At 50.6% G+C, this 27,927-nt stretch overlaps 1 protein-coding gene across 1 annotated transcript in view; it reads right to left on the bottom strand.

Moving 5' to 3' along the window:
- Positions 1 to 27,927, bottom strand: part of Ntn1 (netrin 1) — a 182,090-nt gene that overhangs the window by 24,342 nt on the left and 129,821 nt on the right. Inside the window, exons 4-5 of the mRNA XM_075992105.1 lie at positions 23,904 to 24,053; positions 20,670 to 20,723 (exon numbers count right to left, since the gene is read on the bottom strand). Of these exons, the coding sequence (XP_075848220.1) occupies positions 20,670 to 20,723; positions 23,904 to 24,053 (204 nt within the window). The remainder of the gene's footprint in view (positions 1 to 20,669; positions 20,724 to 23,903; positions 24,054 to 27,927) is intronic.

Genomic DNA, 27,927 nt, shown 5'->3' with positions numbered 1-27,927 from the left:
AAGGTAGGCGTGCACACACACCCATGCCAAGCGGTTGATGCATGCCCGGCACTGAGTGTCCCAATCCTGAGGCCACTCTCCTCTGACACAGCCACACTGTTTCTATGATTTTACCATTCGCTTGGGAAGTTCTCCTAAGCCCTCCCTACACGCTGACTCTGGTTCTAGGTATATCATGAGGCAAACAGAGCAGCAGTTGGCACAATGACACGGGGGGAGGGGGGGCAGGCCAGTCACATGAGTTCCACTGTGAGTGTCATGAAAGAACGAAACCCAGAAAATAAAGTCTGTGAACTGGGCACACTAGTTGAGAAGGTCAGGAGGCAAGTGGAGAAGTGGAGACCCACAGAGACAGGAAGGTCATCCTGGTGAGGTAGACAGAAAGTCACGCAATGTAACCATGTTACACAAGGGCTCCCAGAAATCTGCCACAGTCTCCCCAGTATGTAAGCTCCCTTTCTTCTAAAGCCTATGTTCCTAACAATCAGGCCTTCTCTTCCATGTTGTCCACATGGCTCGCCCTGCCAGCAGCTCACTCTGGAGACCTCGGCTCTAAGTGGAAGAAACTGAGTGGGGGGGCACTAACAAAAACCATTCTTGTCAGTAAAAATGGATCCTACAAGTGTGTCTTCTGCTCCGTGGCCCTTGACTATCCTGAGCCTCTATGTCTTCATCAGTGAACTGGGGTAGTAGCAATGATGGTGATAGCAACACACTGCAGGATCCAGGCAGATGACAGGGCCAGGGGGAGAGGACAGACTGTTGAATATGACAGTTGGACTAGGGGCAACTTGGGGGACCCACCTGGAAGTACAGGGTGGAGAGTGCCCTTTGGGTATGAGAGACAACCCACACAATGGGCTATTCCAGGCTCAGCAGCTCTATCTGGATCTCAGTGCCTTTCCTTTTGAGACTCCACTGAGCCTCGTTTGAGCCTGTTCCTAGTCACGTGGTGGGCAGCCTCCCTCTGAGCTCAGTGGAGAACCTTGATTCTTAGCACCCACTTACCAGCCTGGAATGGTCTATTCCTCCTCCTAGCAACCAGACCTTAGTGTCCCCAGACTTGATATAGGGTTCATTACCAATGATCCTGGGGACCTCCAGATAGTATAAAATAAGCTAAGGGCAGTGACCACAGCTACCCAGATAAGTAGAGCCACAAACACAGGCTCTATGGCACTGGCAACGGCCGTCTGGCTGCTCACGAGGTACCTGGCTGGTGAGTTCTTCAATCTTCTGAGTACTCTGTACACATTGGCACTGGATGGAGGTGGCGGGTTCGGGGGGAGAACAGGAGATAGGAGGCCAAGATGCCTTCCTTCAGAGGCACGAGCTGCCATCTACAGAAAGAGCACCTCCAGCCCTTGTGCAGGGCAGTGAACTGTCCTCAGGGTGTGCGGTGCTGGTGGGGAGGGGGCTACAGAGGCATAGAGGTGCTGGTGCCAGGGCCCTACACAACCATGTCTCCTTGAGTACAGCACTGGGCCTTACAGTTTCGGCTTCCTGACTGAGGTCACTGGAGATATGGCTGTCATCTTTTACAATCCTGCTACGATGAGGCCTGACATGTAATCAGTACCAGGATCATTGCAGCCCTCATTATTCTGACTCTAACTTAAAGAATCGTGAGAGAAAACCAACTTTACTGGATTTCTGTCACATCCAATTTCTGTTTAAGCCCAAAGACATTTCTCGCTCAAATATGTCCTTGATGCCTTGAGTTATGGCTGACCTCTGCCTGTCCTGCTGTCTTTAGAAGATTTGTTTCCTCGGGGCACGCCTCACACTGCAGTGAAGGGACTATCGGTTTATTTGTGTCTCCTTTCCTATCTGGAGTCAGGGGCTGCGTGCCGGGTCCCCAGGGACAAGGACACTCATCAGGCCCTCAGGAAGTATTTGCTGAACAGTTCAGGCTGCGGCTGCATGCGGTAGGCCAAGACCCTAGGCCCCGCTTGCCTTAGCCCAAGACCGGAAGTCACTAGGCTCAGTATCAGAACCCACAGGAAGCAGCCAGTCTGGGTCAGCGGCAGAAAAGTAAAGGCTGGAAGCAAGATTCCAAAGGATGGAAAAAGGCAATTTGGGAAACACCGCAATCCATAAAAAGTGAGGCTTGGCACACACAGAGCCCTGCCTGAGGAGGAGGGTAGGAGTCGATAAATCTTCTCTCTCCCGGGAGCTTGGATGGGCTTTGGTGTTTTATTTGGACTTTAATAACACAGATCCGAAATCCACCACCTTATTATGAAAATATATTTGCAGATTTTAAATACCAGCCCTTGGACTCTGTAGGCAGCTCTCGCTCCAGAGATGGGAGGTCTATGCAGGGGAGAGCCCTAGAGAGGAGCAGCCTGGTCCCATGCTACCTGGCCTCGAGGCACATCCTGCTCCAATCTTTCCTAACACACTGGGACCCCCAAAGGGAAAAGACAGAGTTCTGCCGGGTTTAAGGAAGTGGGACAAACAGCCAGGCCCTTCTGCCTGTGGCTGATGACAGGGTTAGGACGGCTTGGCTAGGGCTTCTTCTCTGCGGCCTGACTGGGGGTGGGGTTCCAGGCTGGAGGAGGTCAGGGGCTGTACTGACCACAGGAGGGAGCAGCCCCTCTTTTCCCCTTGGAACAAGAGGGTGCAAATGAGCCCTCAGCATGCTCTTTCTTCTTGCTGAACAAGATGGATTGGAAAACAAATTGGCTCAAATAAAGCATGTAATTAGATTAGAGCCTCTTGCCCAGAGCCTCTGGGGCTGCAGAACGCCCTCCTGACTGGAGAGAGGACACCTTGGCTGGCTAAAGCAGCTCCCAGACAGCTAGAATTCTCTCTTGACCCTCAGCTGTCCTCCCACAGGTCGCCAGTCAATGTCAGTTATGCAGAGGGGACAGAACGCAGACCACCCCAGGCTTTAGGATTGCCCCGCACCCCACCTGCCGATACTGCCTCAGCCTTGGAGGGCAATAGTGTCCAATCCGAGTAGCAGAAACATGTGGCTGTGGTAGGGAAAACCAGGACGGCCCCTGCCAATGCACTCTGCATCTTGCTCGCTGTGACCTATGCCACCAAGAAGTAGAACTAGTATGCCACCCGTGAGAAGACAGAGGCCCAAAAGGCTGTGTCAGCTACTTCCTGGAACTCCCAAGATAGGTCTCTCTGTCCAAAGACATGGGAACTTGGAGAACCATGTGAGCACGAACCCCTTAGTGTCTCTGTCCAGTGCAAGGGCTGCCCCTGCTTAAGGAACCTGGGCAAGCATGTCTATGTGGCTGCTACTGTGTATCATCCATCCCTCATCACTCCCCTCCCCGAATTCTGCCTCCAGTGTGCGCACGATGCCCTGCCCTTCGGACCACCAGCCATGCCTTTGGGAAATCAAGCCATTTTCACAGCCTGCCATGTTCAAAGTGTTGCTGGACCCAGGGAAGAAATTCCTTTTCCCCAAACTATTTCTAAATCCTTCATCAGAATGACAAATGAGTTCTGACATGGGCACTGAATAAGAACTCAGACAAGGGAAAGAAAAATCACAGAAAGAAGCGAGAAAGACAAGACACTTGGGGCTCCTGCTTGTGATAACTTATCTCTAGAAAATAAAATAAGGACTGACAAGGGACACCCTATCAATAAATGTCATCCAGACCACCTGCTTCCCTAGTCATCTACACAGGACAGGCTTCGCCGGCACCCATAACACCATCTGGGGCCTAGAACTCGGTAAGGTACTCTTCATGTTTAAAGGATAAGCAGACGCAATCTTTGCATCGACAACCCGCTCTGTAACTTTCCACAGACCGCTGGAATGCACACAGGCCCCAGAACTCACTGTGCCCAAGCTACAGGATTTCTCATGACCCCAGCAGCAGTCCATCCTTGCTTAGCTCAAGTTCTCTTCCCGTTGGCCGAAGGGTAGAACAGGACTGTCTTTGGCTGAGCCTCACCTGACTTCTGTTACCCTCCAGATGGCCTTAGGTCCACCTTCTAGAACAGCCTACACCAGCCCACCTGTTGAACCAACAGGAGAGTCCTCCAGACTTCTACAGAAGAGCCCACTTCCTCAGCTACCAGTGTGGTGTTTAGAAGCCCTGCAGAGTCTGGCCAGCCAGCCTCCCTGTTCCTCAGCTGTCGCTGTGCAGAGGAGACAGAATCACCTCCTCTTCACTTTGTGGCTAGCTGTGTTGAGTGAGAAACAGTTCCAGGTTCCCTGGGAAGCGTGACAGGAAGCCAGCACACACTGGGGGCCACTTAGCTGCTCTTCTAGTTCTCGGGGGGAAAAGCGGTAGATGGTGAAATTTTTCATAGAGGTAGAATTGCTATCCACAAGGGAAGCCCCTCAGGCTGTCATTCAGAGCTTAATTATTCTTTGTTTACAAACACTGAAAATAAATTTTACAGCCACATTATGAACATAGTGTACATAGTCACCCCGATATCTAGGGGAGATTCAAACACTCTAGGACCATCCACAGGTACCAATATCCACAGAGGCTTAAGACCCTCATTTAAAAAAAAAAGCAATATCCATTCATATTTGCCTCCACATCTCTCTCATCAAACCCAGAATCTCACATGTGCTAGGAAAGTACTCTACCACCAAACTATAACCAAACCCTTTGATAGTTCATCTTAAAGCAGGGTTTTACCCAGGTTGGAGTCACATCTGTGAAGGCAATGAGTACCCTTGAACTACCTGCTAGGAAGTTCCCGGTCAGGCCTCTAGAGAGAATCCAGAACGCCTCTGGTGGATAAAGCACCATTCAGTTCTCTGACATCGGGGGCATGAGTCCTAGCTGGTACCCACAACACCAACTTCTGCTGGAAGTCGGGAAGGAGCAACCTCTGGGACTAACTCACAGGACTAACTCAGAGCTGCCTGGTCTCAGGTGCCTCCTCCTCACTTGGTAGTTGAGCTCCCTGGTGACTCTGAGGGATGATCCAGACTAGTTCCTTCCTCCCAGCGACATGCTCATGAGCTCTGAAACCTTTCATCAGCATCCAAGTTCAAAACTCGCACCTCCCCCATGAGTTCTGCAAACCCTGGAAAGTACAGAGCTTTTGTCTGCTTGTGATGAGCCACCCAGCTGGTGAGGGGTGTTTGCTAGGAGAGATGAGGATAGGTACCCATCCCAGGAAGAAAAGATCCAGAGACAAAGATCTACACCCAGACTAAGAGGCCTGAGGTAGCACCCTAAGACTCTCCCAAGATTCCAATTCTGCCTTCTATGACCAATCTTTCAGAGCTTTTGCTCGAAGACTCTGAATTTCCAGTTCTATCGCTGACACCAAGTTCAGTGAGTCCTCCATAATCACAGCTCTGCCTGCACAAATTCAACAAACTATAAACAATATTTTAGGGGGAAAAGGCATGCACATTAAACACAGACATCTTATCATCATTCTCTAAAGAAAACCATTCTTTGGAGAGATGGCTCAGTGGTTAAGAGGGCTTGCGGCTATTCTGGAGGCCCTAAGCTCAGCTCCTAGTACCAACCTCAGCTGTTAATTCCAGCCTCAAAGAATCCAATGCCTTCTTCTGGCCTTTGCAAGTAATGCACTCATATACCTACATACACACATACATACACACACACACACAGAGTCATAAATAAAAAATTAAATTGAGAAAATACACAGTGTGTACATGGCACATGTGTCATTTTAGGCAAATGCAATCAAGAGGTGAGTTAAAAAAAAAATTAAAAAAAAAAAGAGGTGAGTTAAAGTGTCCAGAAGGATGTAGGACAACTGTGTGCAAAAACGATGCTAGTTTATGAAAAGGACTTAAGCATCTGCAGATTCTGGTACCCCCAAGGTCCCGTGGATACTCAGGGACCACTGGATCATCCCCTTTTATCTGCCATCTGTGCTGTTAGGAAACAGTAGCCCATCTGGAAGATCAGCACGCCACTTTGGACTTGAGGCTTCATTCGTTAAACAGCAAGGCCCCAGCATGCTCTCAGCAATGCCAGTTGGGCCACAGAAGGTGACATCAATGTCTGTGGAGTTTGGTTAACAGTTTAAAAATGGAATTAGAACCATCCACTGTACCTACATGTCTTTTTCATGTAGTACAACTTGAAGGGTCCCTGTCTACTCAGCACGGTCACCCCGGAACCCGTGAGAGATCCTAAAAATGCATGGTAGATGAATGAATGGGCAGAGAATGAATAAGTGGATAAGTGCACAACTTCTTCAGAATTCCCAAGGAATTCTGGGAATTGGTGAAGGGACAAGGGGAACATAAAAACTACTCCCAAGCCTGGCTGAACAAGAAATCCCCCACTTTCAGCCTGTTGCCCAAACGAGGCTAAGACAAGGATTCAGAGCACAGGCTCTGTCTTCCCTAAGCCTTTCCAAATTGCAGAGAAAACCGCACCTGCCTCCGTCCGTCCGCCTGCGGCTGCTAATCCACTGTAACAGCTCTGTGCCCCCATTCTATCTCCCACTCGGCGGGCAGAGTTATCCCGTGTACTCGCCTTTAATAAGCTGAAGCTATTCGGGCCGCTGTATTCACTGGTATCTGCTCCCACAGGCCTGCCCCACGGGGTCTCCTTGTCAGATTTCCCAGTGAACAGGGGATTTTGTGTTCAGCAGGGAAAACAAAGCTGTCCCAACAGGGATCCAGTTGGCTCTCTGCATACTTCTCCAGTGAGAGCCAACAGTGGACACAAACTGGAATTGCTGTCAACACCAAAAGGGGATTCAGATGAGCTGCGCTGGGCTCCCTGGGAAGCCGTGAAAGAAGGGGATGGTCGTGGCTCTGGCGCATCACCTCTGCTGGCTGCCTAGTCAGCTTGGTTGGTTAAGCCAGCGTTGATGAGGTCATGCCTTGGAACCCGGTGGCACCCTTGCTCAGTTTGCCTGTCCCTCAAAAACCCAGGCAGCTGTCAGGCAGGAAGCACACTCCTGGCTAAAACTGGGCTAAACTGCTTCCTACATAGAAAAATGGCCTTGCTTTCTGATGCCGATTACTACAGCATCCCAGTGGCAGGTGGCCACAGATGGGCCACAAGGCAGCACAGTGGTCCAGATGATTTATGTGTAAACTGTACGTGGTAACCAACCATTGTGTCATCCTCCATGTATGCATACATATGGCTTGCATTACCCAGCACCCTTTGCTGTTAGGCATGGTCATATGACTGGGTTCTAACAAAAGAGACATGAACACAAATGACACTGAACACTTCCAGGCTAAGCCTATGGAAGTCACCCATGGGCTTCCCAGAAGCGACTCTGTGGCCCCAAGGATGGCAGAGCCATAGGATGGACTCACTGCCAAGAGGAAACCATTCAACCAAGAACACCTGTGGGTGTGTTTGCTGTTACGTGGGCAAACAATGACTAGACTGCAAGAAATGTTTGTTACTGCACACGCCTGACCAATGCAGGATCATAAGAAGCTAAACGGTTCCAGGTAAAGACAGCGGCAGCGGTGGTGTGCATGGCAGAGAGGAGGTGTGAGATTAGTAAGACCGAGTGACTGACTAGCTAGCTGTGAGGAAGGCATGGGGACCCCAGAGAACAGCCAAGACTTTCTACAGTGGAGAACTGCCACGGTGGGCAAAGAGAAACCCATACATGGTCCCTATCAAAACCTTATAAGTTAGTGACTACCACTGCCCCTCAAAATCAGAGGGGTCCAGGACCCCTGACAGGGACCAAAAGCTGGGGACACTCAACTTCCTTAGACAGTAAGGTACAGTATATGCATCCTCCCACATTTAACATCATCTCTGGCTTATAGTACTCGATGCAATGAAGATGTTCAAGTTACTGTATTCTTCATGGAAAGATACAATGTTGGGACAAGTTCCGCATAGATGAGGTTTTTTTCGTCTGTCTTGTTTTCTTTGAAATCTATGATTGGTTGAATCCATGGTCACAGAGGGTAGCAGATGCGGTGGGTGTCCTGCTCTCCCCCCCTCCTTTCTGGACCAGCACGCGCAGCTCCACAGGTTCTGGCTGCCAATCACACACGCTCGCAGCCTTTGGCTTGTGCACACTGCTTTGCTGGGCCATGTCTAGGCAGGCATAAGCTTTGGTCTATCTAGTTCCAGTAGGGTGTCCACAGCCAATCGCCAACTGATGCTGGCCAGTGTAATGTCCTGGCTTCTGCCTTTATCTAGAGCGTCTCCTCCGTGGCTTCCACCTTGGAGCCTCATCTAGTCTAGAGGCCATGTGTTCTCAGCCCTACACTCTCTTGCCATCCTTGCCTGGGAACACTCCTCAGTAAACCACCCCCACAACAACTCCCATCTTAGGCTCCTGAGGTTCTAGGGAGAGCCGAACTTAAGATACTTGACTCCAAATAACCTGTACAAATGGCTGGCACCTAAGGTCTCTAACTAACACACAGGAAAAAAGGCAGGCTTGACATCCGGCGAGAAGACAATGCTGGGTTTTCTGGCCCCCGAAAGAGACCTGGAGGCTTCTCTGTCTGGCAATGATGGAGACTCCCACGAAGCTTTAGAAGCTCAGTGGGCCTACCTATCCCTGCAGCTGAAGGAGGTGGCCTTCTGCGACAGTACAAATACTTAGCCAGGAAGCCGTGGCCTACACTACCTGTTCAGGTGGGTGAGGAAGGAGGAGCTACCTTGGTGAGTCTAGACCAGTTTGGGCTGAAAGTATAAGCTAGAAAGATGACTCAGCAGTCAAGAGCACTGGCTGCTCTTGCAGATCTGGGTTCAGTTCCTAGCACCCACATGGCAGCTCACCATCATCTGTCACTCAGCTCCAGGGGATCTGATACCCTCTTCTGACCTCCGGAGTACCAGGTGTGTGAGGGTGCACATTCATACATGCAAGCGCAACACTCATGCACACAAAATAATACACATAAAAGTAAAATTTAAAAAGGAAACCTTGACGTAGCTTTCTTGGAAGTCCATTGTCTCAAACAGCCCAGATCTCTCTCCAGTGGGAGGGAGGGACCTTTCACCCCTTCCTCTTCTCTCTGCAAGGAAGGCAGGCTGACTTTATACACTGCCAACCTCCTGTGTGGCCTAGAGCAAGTCTCGGCTGCCTCTAGGATGCGCCTTCTTCCATATGAGATGTGAAGGCCCTAAAACTGCTCTGTCTCTAGGCTCCTGCTGGTACGAGCATCACAAATCCTACTTCCCAGATACTGTTTGAGCAACAGGATGCAGAGAGTGGTTAGCAACACACACTCTGGGAGGGCAGGGAAGTCATCTGTAAAGCTTGCTCATCCCCAAAATAATTCCAGCCTAGCAAATTTCAAACTGTCAGCATGATGCCCTGAAGGCAGGGTTCGGAAGGGATGCTCACCCTCTTTGGGGTGTCAGAGTGAACAAGTATGTTCCACTGCCATATGTCCATTTTAGGTGTCTCTGTATGAAAGATGGGTTCTTTGTCCTGTCTTTGATTCCAAAATGCACTGCTGTTTTGTTTTGAAGGCTAGAGTTTCACTACATAGCCCAGGCTAGCCTGGAATATTTGATCCTCCCATCTCAGCCTCCTGAGTGCTGGGATCACCAGTGTGTGCCACCATACCCAACTGCACTTGACGCCTAAGCAGAGGCCATGCGACAATATGACCGCACTTGTCAGACTCTGGGAAATGCTGGCTTCTCTGAAGGAGAGAACAGGAAGTGGGTCGCTGTTTAGTCACATCTGGAAGCAAGCTGGCAGCAGAGAGAGGGGACCGATTTCACGGGCCACACCTACAACTTTGAGAGTCCAGAGAGAGAGAGTGGCAAAGAAGACGTCCTGCTCAAGGGGAGGTAAAGGGCTGGCAAGATGGCTCAGGGGATAAAAGCACTTGCCACACAAGCCTAAGGCCCCGAGCTTTGCTCTGATCTCCAGAGCACATGTGAAAAGAGCAGAAGCTCTGACTCACCTCGGGAGTCCCAGCACTACTGGGGCAAGACGGGAAGTGAAGACAAGAGAATGTCTGGAAGTTCATGGGCATAAACCCTGCCACAAGAGGGAAGGCAGGAACCAGCTCACCAGACCTACCCCCTGACCCCTCTAACACACTGTGGCACAGATATACCCGTATATCCTCTTTCCCTCTTCTGCCCACCTCAAAACCTAGAGGTGGTGAGGTGGGAGCAGGGATAGCCTACGCATCAAGCCACTTAGTGGACATCTGTTGCCTTTGACCTCAGGCCCTCTTGCCCTCTCCAGTGTGAAGGGCCGTGTGTGCCAGAGAAAGTCTCCTTGCTAACCAGGCAAACCCTGTCATCCTTCTTCCCATGGCCATATTCACACCTTGATGCAAACTCCCCCAGCCACCTCCACATAATCCAAAAACAGCCTCACAGGCTACTTCCAGGTACCTTCCCTGGAAACAGAAGGCCAGCACTGGCCCACCAGACCCTGCCCAGCTGCTGACCATAGAATGGGAAACAAATTCAGGCGATCCACAGCTGGCTTCCAAAAAGGCCCCAGGGTCTTGATACACAGTCTAGGTTCACCAAAAACCCACTATGTAACCCAGTCTGGCTTCAAATTCAAATTCTCAACCCTCTTGCCATAGCTTCCCAAGTGCTGAGATAACAGGTGTATGCCACCATGTCTGATACTTGCTGCAGGATTTTAAGCTGAAGGGGTACTTAAAGGGCCATTTAGCCCATCTCCATGGCTCCTATAAGGCCTGGGCTCAGGGCTCCGGAGTGGCTTGCAGGATCTTCCACAGGGCTGGGGCAAGTACTCATAGCCAGGTTCTTAAGGGTGGAATCCATGGCTCCACTGGCGGCTGTTATAATCACTAAGTCTGGGTGCCGTGGCATCTGCTAGTCTATCTAATCAAAGAAGCTGCCATGGGTGCTATACTCCAGTCTCAGGATTGGAGGGGTTTTTATTCACTTGCCCCACTTCACTGGCTGTTGGGGTTTTTAAGGGCAGCACTGACAGCAACATCCTAGCCCAGCAGGTACTCACTGGGAGTTTAGGGGTTCAAGGCAGCGGTACGGGCTAGCACAGCCCGAGATGTCCTGTCGTCTTCCCTGCCTTGGTCAAGCTCTGAAGCCTGCACCCCACCCCCACAGCCTCTGCCAGCGAGATCTCTGGGATGTGGGACATGGGTGTGGCGCTAGGGTCCCCTATCCTCTTTCTTTCCCTGACACCTGTCATTTGCCCCATCATGCATCCAATGGCTAAATATTCTACCCCACTTGCTCCTCCGACCTCTGAGCTCATCCCTTTGTCCTCCCCTCCACCTGCAAAGGCCCAGAGACAGAAGAACAATAGGGTGACTTGCTTTGTGCCGCTAGGGTGACAGGGAACCCTGGTGGGGACAGATGCTTTTTAGCCTTGCCTGCACCCAGCCTGCCCTCTGCCCTGCCCTCTGTGCAGACCCATGAAGAGGAGAGCAAGGAGGGGGAGGGGAGGGGACCAGGGAAAGCAAAGAGAACAAGGAAGGTAGTAGACAGGGATGTAGGGGAGGGGGGAAGGGAGAGAGAAGGGCGAAGGGATGCAGGGACCAGGGAAGGAGGACAGAACAGAGAATTAGAGGGGGAATTCAGAGAGGGAGAGAGAAAATGACGGGTCACGCCATATTACATTGCCACTTGGGGATTCCCCAGCAGTGATGTGTTGGTATAATTCTACAGAGTTCAACCTACTACAGAATAAATCCCATGATACCTATGGGATCAGTCTGGCCTCATGCCAGCAGGCAGGAGCAAGTCCCACTGGCTAGTGGAAGAGGCCCATATTTCCTTGGCCCTATCTCTGGTTTCCTTCGCTGAGAGTTCTGGCAGCTGTGCTGATGTCAAGACATCTGGGTTTAACCCAGTGTTGCTCAACCAGGGGCTGCTTTGTCCCGAGGGGACACCCAATTGTCACTTGCCTGAAAAGCTCCATCCTTTCCTTCCAGTGTGGACAGACAGCCCCACCACTGCCACAAGCACTCTGGCCCGAAGTGAGTTTGCGCCGAGGGTGGAAACACTGGTATGAGACTGGGTTAGAGAACTTGCATAGAATGTGAAGAACCCTGAGCTCTACCCCCACTGCCTCAAAACCAAACCAAACCAAAAACACCCCACCCAGGAATGATACCCTTTTTAAAAAAATGCTCACACTCTTTCAGCTTCCATGCTCTCTACACTCACCATGAAGACACAAGATGGTTCTGGATGTTTCTCTCTGAGGTGCCCCTGTGAGGGAAACTCAGAGCTCACACATCCGCAAAGCCAGGGGCTGGCCTGAGCTCAGGGACACAGCATGGCTACCCCTCAAGGGCACATGGGTTCCCAGTGACAGCGAAGACCACACTGGCAGCGCTATTCACTTGGTGACACTTCCCATTCATGGTCTCTCAGAGCAGCCCAGGATCCTAAGTGGGTCGCATCATCATGGGATGGCTTAGTGAGTAAGTCACAAGCGACCCCGCTGCACAGCATACTAGGGGGACAACCAAGAAATTCCTAAACATGGAATTTATTATAAGTCAAGACCCTTATTTTTCAGAGGTACGTTCTGAAATATTTAGGGATAGACTGTCATAATGTCTAAATTTTTCTTTAAAGGCGTTTAGGTAAGGCTGAGGGTATAGCCCAGGGGAAGAGTACTTGCTTGGCATGCACAAGACCCTGGATCTGATCCCAGGACTAAAAGTATTTTTTTTCTAATCAAAGAGAGGCTGACACACACAGCAGAACCAAATTATTAAGTCTAAACAACGAGCATGCTGCTATTAGCCATTCCTGGTACTTCAGTGAGATTTCTCAGACTAGGGAGAGAGCAAAGGCACTGCCAAGCCTGAGGGCCCAAGTTCAATCCCCGGGACCCCCCTGGTGGAAGGAGAGCCCCAACTCCTGCAAACTGTCCTCCAACCTCCACATTCATGCCATGGCAAATAAATAATGTAAAAAAATGTTTAACGAGTTGAGCCACATTAAGGAGAGATCCATCAATTTATAGTGAAACTTGAGACAACTTTTGAAAGATGAATTTTTAGCATGGAAGAAAACAGAGCAGGCAAACAGACACAATCCCACAGAAATACCAGCTGGCTTAATGGTCCTGGGCTTTCTGACTCCTCGGTGCCATCCAGGAAGCCTGGGCTCTCAGTGAATTTGCAGAGAACATATAGGTTTGTACTGTATAAATACACCAAGATTTCTGACAGCCTGGTGCTGTCGGCCTTGAGGGACGGAGGAGAACTCTTTGTTGTGAGGCTGTCCTATGCATGTGGGGTGTCTGGCAGCCTCCACCCATGAGATGCTTGTGGCTCCCTACCCCCGTTGCGACAATTGAAAATGTCTCCAGACAGTGCCAAATGTCCCCTGGGGAACAGAGGAGCCCCTGGTTAAGAAGCAGCGAAACACACAGACATAATGAAACGATTTCACCAAAATACTCTATAAACCCATCTCCACAGCAAAGATGATGCTACGTGCAATCCGCTGCAGAGGTCGCTCTGTCACCGGCAGCATACGGTAAGCATCCTTCCATTCTTATATCCTGCGAGCAAACCGCGCCGAATAACAGCCAGGTGCTTCAAGCTGGGTGTATTGGCACACAGCTGCGGTCCCAGTGCCAGGGTAAGGCAGACATGGAGGACTACTCCAAGTTCAAGGCCCACCTGATCTATATATAGAATTGAGTTCTAGGCTAGCCAGGGTGCGCATAAACTCACACAGACTCACACACATATGCATTAATGATTTTAATGCATAAAAGACAGCAAAACCTGTCTCAAGAAACAGACTGCTCTTTGATGCCTACAAACTGTGACAATCGTCATCTTTGGCACCAAAGCCTATTAAACACCACTGTTTCCTTAGGCAGAGGTGAGCCCATGGATCACAGGCGTGTCTGGATATGGTGACCAATCTCTCTTCCTTAAAGGTAAAAGTCACGCCCCCAGCAGAAAGCTTGCAAGTGTCTCTCTCCAGCCCTTTTCAAATCTCCCAAATCTGGTGGCTTGGGCCTGTAACCCAGCTAAAATCTCAAGGCCAGGCTGGGCAATTTGGTGAGACCCTGTCTCAAACTAAAAAGGGGCTGGTGCCGGGAGATGACGCAGTGATTAACCATACTTGCTGCTCTTCTGGAGGACCAGGAAACCAGCGTCCACATGGTGGCTATCAACCCTCTGTCAGTCACTCCAGTCCCAGGGGCTCTAATGCCCTCCTCTGTTTTCAACAGGTTCCTGCACTCTTGGTGCGCATAAACTCACACAGACTCACACACATATGCATTAATGATTTTAAAAATCAAATCTTAAAATTCTTAAAAAGAAAAAATGACTAGAGAATAGCTTACTGATAGAGTGCTTGCCTCATGTGTGCAAGGTCCTGGTTTCAATCCCCTAGTATTGTACACATACACAAAGTACCAAACCTAGTAAGTTTTTAAGATGGCAAATACTCTTGCTAACACTGTCATGGTTACTAATAAGCCTAATACTTTCTGTACTCATTGCCTTTTGTACAAATTCTCTGAGTTTCTAGTTCACTTCACCTCAGTTTCATATTAGGCTCTCTTATTGAGTTCTAAGTGCTTTTTATTTATTGAGGATTTTTGACCTGTGGCCAGCCACATCACAATAGCTTTCTCAGCTTCGAGTTGGCCTTTTATTTTGCTTACAGAGATTTCTGAAGTATAGGAGTTTTCCATTTATATCTACAAAACCTTTCCCTTTATGATCTGGGGTTTAAAGTCCTATCTAGGATGACTTCCTTGCCCTGAGATCCCATGGGTGGATACTTTTAGAATATTACAGATTGGCTAATTATTTGCTCTTTATTGTAACAGTGTAAACGAATGCAGACAGATTGTAAAAAAATATATATCTATAGCTTTAATGTAGAAATAGACTTACAGAACCACCGTTCCAGCGGAGACCAGGAAAGCAGAAGCACACGCTCGCCAAATTTATAGGCAGACATTAGCCCGAGGCGAACACGCCCCCCAAGGGGCGGAACTTATCCCTACACTTTATCCCTCTGGTGACAGACTGCAGAAGTATGTTGGTAAGTAAGGAACCAGGTTTCCCAGCAGCATTTGCTGGTTGCCTCCCTCGTCCGCAGCCACATTGTCCTGGTACCAAACCCTTCTTGACCCCTCTGCATTCCTATGCTACACTCATTTAAACACCCTGCTTACAATATTTTGAAATACCCAGTAGACCTAACTACCCTCATTAGCCACCTTTAGTACAAAAGCCTTGGCTCTTCATACTACACATTGATTTCTCTGGCTGAACTTTAGCATCTTGCCCCATCTCATGGAGGTGGTGACCAGAATTATGCTAAATCTTTGGGTCACTTCTGGGAGAACTGGCATTTTGACAATTTGAGTCTTGCTCCCCCTAGCATGGTATGAACTTCCATTTCCTTCTGTGCTTCCCTGTCTGTTCAATTTTGACGATTTAAAAAACAATTCACCCCAGATTTTTATTGCTTCACTTATTTTTGCTTGGCATTCTGTTGCTATTCTAATTAAAATATTATTTATTACAGAAATGATATGTGTTCTGCTCCAACCCCACCCTCCTGGACAGAAGAGCAAACGGAAGCTGAGCACATCACCTCAACACCCTTGCCCTGTGCTGGATTCTTGTCTGTTTTCTGTCCTGGGGAAGGAACCCAGGACCTTGTGCATACCAAGCAAACATCCTACCACTGTGCTTTATGCTCAGTCCTCCTTTTACTTTCTGACCTTGAGACAGAGGTCTCACTAATTTGTTCAAACAGACTTTGACCTTGCTCTATAGACCAGGCAAGTCCTGAATTTGTGATCCTCCTGCCTCAGGCTCCTGAGTCGCAGGATTACAGGCCTGTGCCTCCAAACCCAGCTGTTCTTGTGGCTTTATTAATTCCTGTTTGGGGCTTTCACCCCTGAATCACCTGTGCTTGCGTTATAATCCCACCACAGCCTCTCACAACAGGATTCTCAGGATAAGCTACACAGAGAAAGAGATGGCAAAATCAGATCGGCAGGGCTCTTGGGATCTGAGCACTCCGGCTGGCCCATGCTGCAAATCTCTATAAACTCATTTTCTTTAGCAAAAAGCTGGAGAGGCTACATACACATACCCCCTCCGCTCCCCTACTCCCACCCCCTCACATACCTGGTGGCACTGGGGGCAGCATCCTTGAGCACACCAGCTGTGCAGTCTTCTCTTTGGGCTCTCCTGAAAGACTACTCGTGGGCCTTAGCCCATGTCTAGCATCCACAAGGAAGAAGAGCCTTGGAAATGGGGAGGCGGGGGCAGCAAAGGCTACTCTCCCTTGCTACTCTCTCAGGCTCTGAAGGAAGGTCCATAGCCCAGGTTGGGTAGGGGTGGGGCTCATGTGGACTTGATGCAGTCCTGCATGTCTCTTTCCTCCTCAACCCCCAAGGAATCTCATGGGGTATTCTGAAGCTAGCTGCAAGCAGGATGGTCCAGCAAGGAAAGCAGCTCACTGTGCAAATGAGCCAAGGTGAGGCGTGTCTACCATCGTGGCCCACGTGCCCCGGGAAGCATTCCAGGTGAAGCTGACTGTCAGGGGCAGCAGGGGAGTAAGCAGGTGTTTCTAGGAAGCTCTAGCAAGAGCAAAAGGTCCTTCCTGCCCAGGGGCACTAGAGTAGAAGCACTAGACCCCACCCCTTCCTGTTTCAATGGGGGAGGAGAAGTTGTAGTAACAGCCATATCTTCAGAGCCATCCAAACCTGAGCTCCTCCTGCGGACCCGCATGTCCATAAAAGCAAGCCACTGCAGGGCAAGAGTTGCCTAGAGCTGGCCTGGGCAGGTGTTTCTCTTGTACCCACGGGAGTGGCGGGCCCTCTAACCAGTTACTAGATGTGTCCCAAACAGCCTTGGCCGTGACACCCCTTTTGTGTGGGGGCTTCCTATCTCCCTTCCTGGCCTTCTCTGCTACAGACCTCTTAGTCCTTGCCACGCTGCCTGGGAGCAGTAAAGAACATTCTCCAAGGAAGCTGACTCTTCAAGGGCTTGACTTCAGGGTGAAGTTTCATCCTTCGGCTTAGAGAATAAATTCATGACTTACTAATTCTCCTCTAGTATGTGGCTGCATGCAGAGTTTCCACAGGTGGTCTCACTAAGGGTTTTCACTCACTGTGGGCGTGCACAGGGCCCCCACTTCCTAGGTGCCTCCCAGCCTCCAGCTCAATGTCTCAGCTAGCCAGCCAGGTTCCTGGGATGATAGGGCATCCCAAAGATCAGCCACAGAGCCTCAGCAAAGGCCCCTGCTTTGCAAAGCCCACCAGGACAGGCTGCAGAGATTGAGCTGAGGTCCCAGGCATTGCTCCAAGCCCCAAACCCGATTTCCCACGACCCCTGCAAGCAAAGCACTGGAATGGTTCACTTTTGGCCATATTCGCGAAGGTTCTAAGTGAAGAAACCACAGTCACAAAATCCAAAGGAGTCAGAGGAGCTAATTAGCTAACCAAAGGCTGCTAGAAGGATGACCAGAGTTTAGGAGTGGGTGTGGCTCAGAGGGGCTGGAGCGAGCACTCCAGAGCCTCAGGCTTGGTTCCCCAGTGCCACAGCTGTTTAGACTTGTCTGTTAAAGCCCAGAACCTTCAGATGCTTCACATGGGCTTCTTGTAGTAGGTGTAGACATCTCAGGAGCGCCCCCACCCCCTCGCCCCTTCAACTGCCCATTTCTATCAGAAGATAAAGGTCAAAAATCATGACAAGAAAAACTCAAAGTCAAGTTGCAAGGTCCAGAAAAACTTCCACGAGACAGACAGCCCATCGAAGTCTATCTTGTCCTAAGGCAAGCTGTGTACCCTACCCCTGCACAACCCTGGGCAGCCCCAAAGCTCATCCAGGTCTCCTCATGTGTGACATTGCCACTTTTGACTAGTCATAAGACCACCAAGTATCAAGAACCAAATCTGGGGGCTGAAGGAATTAATGCCTCCATGGTTAAAAGAGTTTTCTGCTCTTCCAGAGGACTGAAGTTCAATGCCTAGCACCCACATCAGACAGTTCACAACCAACTCCAAAGAGTCCAAGACCCTGTTCTGGACTCTGAGGATACCCACACACAGGCAAATCTTAAAGAAGGAAGGGAAGGAGGGAGGGAGGGAGGGAGGGAGGGAGGGAGGGAGGGAGGGAGGGAGGAAGGGAGGGACGGAGGGAGGGAGGGAGGGAAATTCTGGAACTGAGGAAATGGCTCAGTGGATACTCAGACTTCAGATACCCAGAACCATTTAAGCTGGACAGGCATCAGGCCAGCCCTCAGGAGGTAGAGATAGGGGACGCCTAGAACAAGCCAGCTTGATAGACTAGCCAGCTTAGTTCAGCAAGAGACCCTGCCTCAAAAATTAAAGTGGAACAATCTTTGTACACTGTAAATATGTATTACTCTCAATGCTTAATAGAGAACTGTCTGGCCTATAGCTGGGCAGAAGAGCCAGACTAGGAAAATTCTGGGGAGAAGAAGGGCAGAGTCTGAGGAGTCACCAGGAGACACAGAGGGGACAAGACAGGCTGGAGGACAGGTAAAGCGACACGCCACATGGCAATACATAGATTGATAGCAATGGGTTCATTTAAGTTGTAGGAGCTAGTTAGTAGCAAGTCTGAGCTATCGGCCGAGCATTTATAATTAATATTAAGCCTCTGTGTTGGTTATTTGAGGGCGACTGCTGGGACACAGAAAACTCCACCTGCAGAGAGCGATTTAGGAAGATGCCTGTGGCCAACTTTGAGCCTCAGGCATGTAACATGTGGTAATATATACACGTACATTTACACACATACATATGAACATGCCAACACATGCACTCATAAAAAAATCCAATTTCCACTTTAACATCTTGCTTCAAAACTACTGTCCCCTAATTCTTGTTTTTAATTAATTGATGGGAGAAATTAAACCTGCGTGCTGAGCATGTGCTCAATTGAGCTACACCCTCAATCCCTGACTTTATTTTTAATGATAAACAACAACAACAAAAAACCCACCCTGTGTTTTAAAAAGAAGAATCCTTGTTCTCAGCAAGAGAAGACAGTTTTTGCTTGTGTTCGTGGTTTTCATGAGACAGGGCAACTTTGTTGCCCATCTTGGCCTCAAACTTGTGAGCACAAGTGATCCTCCTGCCTTAACTTCTCAAGAAGCTGGGGAGAACAAACTTTTCATTAAAAAAAAAAATCAGTATAGAAAACGATCAGCTTCTGTCCTCCTCTGGGACAATGCTGAGAAGGGCAGATTCTAGCTTCTATACCTCCATTCTGGCATCTAGCACCCAGGCACCCTGGGATGGGTGTTCCCATCCCTTGTCATTACCCTTCTCCCACCAGGGATTCTATCAGCTGCGCAGGCCTGGGATATCTCGGACTGTCTAAGCAGGACTCTGGCAGCCCAGTGCAGCTGTTAAGGCTACTTGAGCTGTGGATGCTCAAGTCCTGACTGCTTTCTCTCATGCTCCCAGGACAGTCCTCCCCTAAACCCAGAGTCAGGTGACCACCTGAGTGTGCAAGCTCACCCACAGCTCCCTACAGAGCCACTCAGGAAGAAAAAGTTCCCAGACTGACTAGGGGCCCTCATGTCAATCTTCCACTCATTACCACTCTTACCCCAGGACCAGGGTCTCCAGATGTGGCCCTGGACAGACCTCACAGGGCACAGCATCCTGTGGGACTCTTAGCTCCCTGTGTACCCAGACCAGGGACGTGACACATCTCCTCCACCAAGAAGCCCAGGAAACCCTTTCTCAGAATTGATTTTTTTGATGCTAAAATAGTCTTGATTTACTCCAGTGTGAAAACAGCATGCACTGAGTAAAGCCAGGCTTTCAACTCGTGTCGTTCCCTGGGCTGACAGAACAGGCTTGGAGCTTTCCTTCTCTTGTGACTCTGGGCAGCATCAGGGAGCTGTACCCATCCACTCACCCAAGCAGGCACAACACTCATCCATTGTTCATAGCTCAGAGGGGCGAGGATGCCCTGCTAAGGGCTGGATGCTATATTACTACATTTTACAGTCTCACAATAATCTTTTCAGGACATCGCCCCATCTTACGGCAAGGGGCATCTACCTGGATACAGGGAAATACTACTGAAGTCCAGTTATCTGAACTCTCCCAAGTTAATGGTGCAGCCATGTTGTATACGCGCTTTCTCAATGACAGCAGATGAGCAACTAGTGATGGGACTGGGAACTCGTGTAACTGTGAAGCAGCCAGGGACACACATCCTATCCCCATGGCATCTGCACCAAGTCTGTAATGGGAACACAGCTACGGTTGCTATGGTGAGCGCATCACAGAACTGCTGCCAGCTGTGGCAGGGAACCTACCTTTGTCATGAAGTAAAGGCTGCATCTTCAGGTACCAGGTGGATGTGAAAATGGGATTACCTTTCCATCTTGGGTCTCAGAGCTCCTGAATTCTGACCTTGAACCAGTGCCCAGGTACTCCTTCCTCTGCAACCCCAGGAAGGAGAGACGTCCTTGGCCCTAGTATTTCTGACGATCTGGCAGCTTCTTACACTCCGAGGGAGAGGAAGAGTTCCACTTTCCACTTTCAGGGCTCTTGGCCCTTGGCTCTGATAAAACATCCTCTGACTTCATTCTTAGGGGGAGAACTATGACCAAGTGTCTGGCAGCTCCTTCTTCAGGACAGCTGAGGGGACCACGCACACAAAGCCGATCCCCCTGACAGCGTGTGAGTGAGACACAGAAGGGGCTTGGCCTCTAGTTCCCACCCATGTTCCCACTCATGTCCTACCACACAGCCAATACAACAACCAAAACACTCACCTTCCGGCTCCTCCACACTGCTCGCTGCGGTGGTGGGTGGCGCTACAGGAATCTCTTCATGAGGTTTAGAAAAGGGAGGAAGAAAAAAAATGACATCATTTTTGTTCTTGGAAAGAAAAGGGTCTCAGCCACAGACTCCTCCCAACCTTCTAGCCTCCGTCCCCCATGCCCACTCCACCACTCAGCTTGAAGGAAGAAAAGCCAGGAGAAAAGGGGAGCTGGCAGCAGGGTCCCATCTGTTAAGGAGGGTCAGGAGTGGGGGCAGCAGGAGGGGCTGGCGGTCCACAGGGCTGATGCTACACCCAGGACCTGACACGCATGTCCATCTCAGTCCGACTCCTCTCCGTCCTGTCCATCATGAAATGGCTACCTACGTTGTGAACTCACAGGTGGGAGGAAGGATCTAGAAGCAGTGATGGTGTGTGAGGGGCTGGGGGCCTGCTCTTGGGGAAGCTTCTTATGGAGCAGATGCACCTGCAGTCTGGCTAAGGCCTTCTCTTAGCTGGTAGACAGGGATGTGACTGCAAGAGGCAGGGCTCCTTAAGGCGTGGCCTTTGTGTCGAACGTTCTCTTCTACCTGGAGAAGCAGCTCAACCCTGCCACTTCCTGGACCTATCCCTGTGCTCTGACACATGAAGAAGTTCAGCCAGTCACCTTCACCGATTCAGCCACCAGCTGTCAAAAGTGCGGGCTTCCTCTCTATAGACAAGACCAAAGTCCTTCTAGGACAGTGGTACTTACTAATCTGTGGGTCACGACCCCTTTGGGGAACGAACGACCCTTTCCCAGGCTTTGTATATCAGATATCCTGCCTATCCGATATTTACTTTACGATTCGTCACAGTAGCAGCATTACAGTTATGAAGCAGCAACGAAGTAATTTTATGGTTAGGGTCAGCACAACAGGAGGAGCTGTATTAAAGGGCCACAGCGTTGGAAAGGTCCAGAACCCTGCTCTAGGAGGAGCACACAAACACTGTGAGCGACCTCTGGTCCTTCTGTCTGTACCACCGTCTGAGTCCGTGGTCAGATGTTCCTCAGGCTCGACCTGAGCTCTGTCTGGGTCTTTTAGAGGAACCATGCTTTGTAACTTTTCGGAGGTAAAGACAGCAGAAGCAGCCCGCAGCAAGGGCTAGATTTACCCTCGGGGACTTTATCCACACATCTCTTTGGTGTCCGGTCACAGCAGCTCGTTAGGAAGCTGGACGCAAGCCAGGCCCTTCCTTAGTCCTACAAAGTTACATTGGTCCCAGCAGAAACTCTCTGGAAACAACGTCCAAATGGCCCGATCTAATGGTCTACAGAAGGGGATCACACCAATGGGGCACGCTGGCCTCCCAAATTCAGTGTGTACAGCGGCCCATGGCTCCCTGAACCTGAGCCCTCCCGTCCCCAAAGCAAGTCAGAAAGTACAGAGCGTGGGAGCGGGCACAGGCACTGGTTTTGAAAGTTGGTTTCAGGATGCTCTTTCCTGGGGATCTTGAAATGATAGTTCTTGCCTTTCTGAGCGACCCAGCAGCTCCTTTCCCTCTTTAATAAAGAGGCTATGCAGTGGCAGAACATGTTTCCAGAGGCCAGATATACTTGACTTTCTAAAAATGTTCGTCTCATACCTTGGCACGTGCACAGAGAAAGGTTTCTACAGACCCTGAGAGTGGTGCTTGGATGTCATCTCCGGAAGGATTTCTTTCCACCCCTTCCTTCAAATGCTGGGTGGGGGGTGAACCCAAGGCCTGGGGCACACTAGGCATGTGCCCTTGCACTGAGTGACAGCCCGCCTAAGCACCCTTTCCTTCTCCTGTACCCCGGGAGGACAGCAGGATCCAGTCCCTCAGGCTAGCACTGGGTCATCTGCTGTCTGTGGATCTGCAGGGACACCCTGACAGGGACTCTCGATTTATAGACTAGTCAGAATTGCCACCGGAACTGAGAGAGCTGACCTGCTCTGGAAGCAGAGGCCACATGGAGTGGGACAGGTTAGATGCAGGCTGTCTAAGCAGCCCAACCTGTTTGGAGCAGGGATGACAATGGCAACTTCTGTGAGGGACATCCTAGGACTTAGTGGTGGCTCCCAGCATAAAGAGACTCCGAGGCCCCAAGGCTCTCGGGCCCGATCTGAATTCCCATCACTAATCAGTCCCTGGAGCCCACTGAGGAACTCTGAAACCCTCAGCAGTCGAGACTGACTGACTTCTGAAAGGGGCCGAGTAGTAAATATTTCAGGCTCCATAGGTAATATCCGCTGCAGCTGTGCCGTTCCACATAAGCAGCTGCAGACAGTGTGTCTTCTTCATTTCCTTCTTCTCTTTCTAAATACAGGGTCTCCCTAGGTAGCCCAGGCTAGCCTCAAACCTGCACTCTTCTTGCCTCTGCCTCCCAAGCACTGGGATTACAAAGCTCACACAACCATGCCCAGGGACTTTGCATGGTATTTACTGTGTCTCAAAACAGTATCCTTCCTTTGATTTTTGTTTAAATCATTATAAAGGTTCAAGGCACTGTGCCATTCAAAAGCAGCCAGCAGCCAGCTCCCTGGGCAAAGCGCGCCAAGCCCACTCTCTAGAGAATCTACTTGGTTCCCTGGACTCTGGTGTGTTTGCTGTGATTCTCTCCTGCTCTTGTGCTTCAGCCGTCCCTTCTTGGCTTGGCCAGCCCTAGCCAAGGAATCACCAGGATGAGGCTGGGCCTCTCTGGGTTAGGCTTCACTTGCCAGCAAGAGCTGCCCGTGGTCACAGCAGCATGACTTACCAGATGTGAAATACAGAGACCCTTCAGAGCCAAGGTCAGGATGACCCACCTTCTCCCTGTAATGCTTCTCTGGGACCCCCACTCCAATGCTCTATTAATCCTTCACAGGGACCACAGGGACCATGAACAAGAACCTGAATAACTTCTCTCAAAGGCTCAAGGCTTTTGGTCTGCTCTCTTCTGAATCTGCAGCTGTGGCAGGCCCCTATCCCCACAGGGTGGGGTCAAAGTGCCACGTAGGAGTGGGGCTCAAACTGGAGTCTTGCTGCCCCCTGGAGCCAGTGACCCGGTGTTTGTCAGTACTGAGGGCTCTAATGTACATAGCCACATCTGAAGGAACTTACAGGCCTGGAGTCTTTCAGAGGATCTCACTGAGCCCCAGTGAATGAAGAGATGCCCACTGATGACGGCTAAACCCATTGGACATCAGAACCAGCCCCCACAGTGTGCCCCACCCAAGCAGAGGGGAGGAGGAGCTACACATACTGATGCAGGGGGCGATGGGGGAGCGGCTCTGCTGGTAGCCTTTGGCACAGCGGTTGCAGGTGATGCCTGTCACGCCGTCCTTGCAGGGACACTGGCCAGTGGTTTGATTGCAGGTCTTGCCAGCAGCACCCACAGGGTGGCAATCACAGGCTGCGAAGAAGACAAGACAGAAGGGTCAGAGAGGCAGTTAGTGCCCTTCCCTACCCAGGGGTGTCCCATGACCCTACCCCAGAGAAAAAGAATGGAAAACGATGGACAGGTGGGCCTAACCAAGCCCACACATGTTCCACAAGTTCTGAGGTGGATTGCCTACCTAGCAAGAAATAGGAAACCGAAATCAAAATGGACCTACTTAAAAGGGTTGCTTGAGGATCAGGAGAGGGGAGCCAGGGAACACCTTCAGAGCCCAGGAGGAAGGCTGGTACTCAAATACAATGTCAAGGGATGGAGATGGGGGACGCTGGAGGGTAGAGGTACTGACATCTCCCCCAGATTTCTCTGCGGATTCCCTGGGTGGAGTAGGGTCTTTAGCTGATGAAGTTTAAGGATGCTGGCCAGAGGGAGGCAAAGAAGGAGGCGCCCAGGATGCTACCCCTACTTGCTCAGCAGGCAGATACCCAGAACCCAGACTTCTGGGTCTCAACAACGCTTTATCTTAAAACCCCAACTAAATGGGTAACTGGTGAACTGGCGAACTATCCAGGGGCCTCCCAAGAATGGAACAGTCAAGCTGGGAGTGAAGCAAGGCCAACCGTTTTCAGGTCAGAGGTCACTGTGTGAACCTTATGACCCCCCCCTGCTCTTGGTTTTGAAGAGTGAGCCGTTGGGTGGCCCCACGTCCAACTGCATTTGGGAGCTCTCCCACGGTGTTCCCGCAATGATGCAGCCAGAACTTTGGAGGGAGATCTCTGCCACCACCATGAGGCTCTAAGCAATATTTACCACGCCCCCACAGGCAGGCAGAGGTCGCCAAGGTTCTGCCCACCTGTGCCTGAGCAGTGGACGCGCTGGTGAAGGGATGGGGGTAAAGGAGGCCATGTTGTGCCTGTCCCTGCTGCAGGAGCCCAGGAGGGCAGTGTGAGCCAGCAACGCATTCTACAGCCGTCTCAATTCATGCCATATGCTGCTGTGTTTCTGTCCCCAAAGAGTACAAAAATATCTAGGAAAATAAATGAGAACTGAGATTCCAAAAGAGCTAATGTAAAAATTCCCTCCTCAATGGGCCCTAAAACAGGCAGCCTCTCCCTAGGCCTCCAGCCTGGGAGTGCAGCAAGGAGCATCCGGGAGATGGGGGAGCAATGTGTGCCTTCGAGCCAGCTTGTCCATAGCGCGCAGAGAGGAGAACAATGCGAGCAGATGTTGGTGCCCGTGGCGTCAGGACACGCAAAAAAAAAAACTTCTGGAAGCACTAGGATGAGGAGGGGCCTGGGTTTGACAGGATGGAGGACTGAAGGGGCCTGGCAGGCCAGCAGCTTGCTGGCTCCCATGACACAGGATCCCTGAGAAGCAGCGGACCGTTCCCACCTTGGTCCTTTCTTAGACTTGACTCTGAAATGTCCCTCGTAGCTCTCCCATGTTTAGAGCATTTGGTGTGTGGCTTGTGGTGCAATTCTGGTGAAAGTAGGTCACTGGGTGGGCCTCTGGTGGCTCTATCTGCCCCTGGCTCCAGCTTTCTCTGCTCATTTCCCGTTCCATCCCACATAAACAGGCCCCCTCAAGCTCAAGTGCTCCATGCATGGGGATGTCACCTCTGTCACCCTGGACAGAAGCCCTCTGAGGCCGTGAGCCAAACCTAACCTGTCTTCCCTCAAGCTGCATCTGTCACTGCCAGGAGACAAGGAACAAAGATGTCATTGTAGAGGGGGAAACATCTCTGCTGAGATGCCGTCTTCATCGGTGTACCCTGAATTCAAGTCTGCACCCCCTTTAAAGTTAGCAATAAGAACAGATCTAATCTTGATGGCCTGTGGGAAGAATGGCAGTGAGGAAGGGATTTAACCTTGCCCTGTAGTAGGAAAGGTGAGTGATACAGGCACACGGTTGGCCATGTGAAAGTTGAGGGTAATGGTACAGGATCCCACAGTCATGAGCCACAGATGTGGGTTTGGGCACTGGCATGTGGGGACACCAGGTTCTTGTGTCAGCTGACCTCTCTTGGCATGCTCTGCAAGCCCACTGCCAATCCTTAAAGTCATTGAATGCCAGGAGAATACAACTGTGTGCCAGTGACTCCTGGATTCTTAGAAGGTTGCAAAAGGTTACTTGGTCAGTGAAGATTCTAAACCACGTCACACCTAGGCACCAGCTCTGGCCCAGAGTGTCCTCGTCTTGGCAGGAGCCCACCCAGCACAAACTCCGGGGGTGGAGGAGCACTGAAAACTATGCATTGTGACCTCAGCTGCCGTGGCTGGCCCGCTGCTGGGAAGGGTGGGGACCGGAAGAAGCCTGCTGCAGCAGAGGAGGACGGTTCTTAGCATGTATTCTGTATGGTCAGCTCATCCTAACAATTCATCCTCAGAAGAGATGTAAGCTAGCTTGCTGCTAGCTTTCCAAATCCTTCTCCCAAGATTCCATCGGAAGTCAAACCCATGCCTCTGGTCTAACTGGGGCAGCAGTATGTAGCACGCTTCCACACTAACAAGTCATTATCTATGCATGGAAGTCACTAAAAGGTCACATTCAGACCTCTGTGACCATCACCAGGCTGCAGCATGCTACCAATAGAGCATCTGCCAGCAGAGGTGAACTCATCAAGACTCCTATAGACACAGCAGTGCCGTGACATCACAACAACCCTGTGGAAACAGTATGGCTGCGGAAGGACAAGGGAACAGGCTGGTGAGGATCCACAACAGACAGGAGACACAGGAAGGATCTGCAGCGCTGAGGAGAGAGAAGAGCAGACCCCTCACCCTCAGGACCCCCTCTCTACATCTGTTTCTTCCAAGGGAAAATTAACTCTGCCCTGTAGAAATCACTGTGAGGTAGGTCTGCTGTTACTTGAAGCCAAACGCAACCCGGATGGAGCCACACCCGGCACTCGTTCCCAATTCCCAGGCAAACAGCCCCAGAGTAAGGCCTTCCCCACCGACATGGGAAGTAGAATGGCTCAAATCACACCTTCTGAGCAAAGAAGGTGGGTGTTCAGTGTGATGAGAAAAGCCAACGCAGGGCAGTGCCCTTGCGGTAAGGTCCCCTACAGTGGTATGACAGCTAGCTCTTCTTAGCTGTCAACTCGACCATATCTGGGATTAACAAAAATCCAAGCAGCTGGGCACACCTGGGAGGGATTGTTTCTTAATTGAATTATTTAAAGTGGGAAGGCCCTCTTCTAATCCAGTTCTTTGAGGTGGGAAGATCCACCTTTAATCTGGGCCACACCCCTTGTGGTGGCACCTTATTCAAAGGACACAGAGAAAGGAAGCCAGCTCTCTCTTTGCCGGCTTGGCTCCACTCTCACTGGCAAGTCCATTCCTCACTGGCATTAGAGCCTACTTCTTCGGGATTCTGGAGTGTGGACATCCATTCTGTAAGTTCTGTTCCTCTGGAGAGCCCTGGATAATCCAAGTGTGAAATCCAGAATCCCGACAGCCTTTGTCAAAGAGAGTGGGAGCCAGGGAAGCCTCAGGGCAAAGGCCTAGGACGAGAAAGCCAGAGGCTCCAGCTATAGTCCCTTAGCCTGTAAACACAGACACATGGACACGCTCATGGGAGCATACATACATAATCCATATGCACCCACACTGACCAGCTCGCAGCAGGATAGTTAAGTGGTGAATGAGGCAAGCGGGGGGCCTTTGACATTGTAGAGGCTCCAATGAGGGGATCACCAGAGAACTTCCCTAATTCTGAGAACAGGGCCCAGGCTGGAATACCCTCTGCCACAGGAAGCCCTCCTGGTGACTTCCATTTCCCTGGAAGCCAGCCATGACTTTTAGAGGGAAGCCAATACATACAGGTCGCCAAGCTGCATGGGGCAGGCAGCACCTGCTCATGGGAAACAGGCTACCAGAGGTTTTTCCAT

This window comes from Microtus pennsylvanicus, chromosome 11, assembly GCF_037038515.1.
Source record: "Microtus pennsylvanicus isolate mMicPen1 chromosome 11, mMicPen1.hap1, whole genome shotgun sequence".
Taxonomy (NCBI): Eukaryota; Metazoa; Chordata; class Mammalia; order Rodentia; family Cricetidae; genus Microtus; species Microtus pennsylvanicus.
Note: the sequence above shows the minus strand (reverse complement) of the source record. Positions and strands in the feature narration are given on the sequence as shown.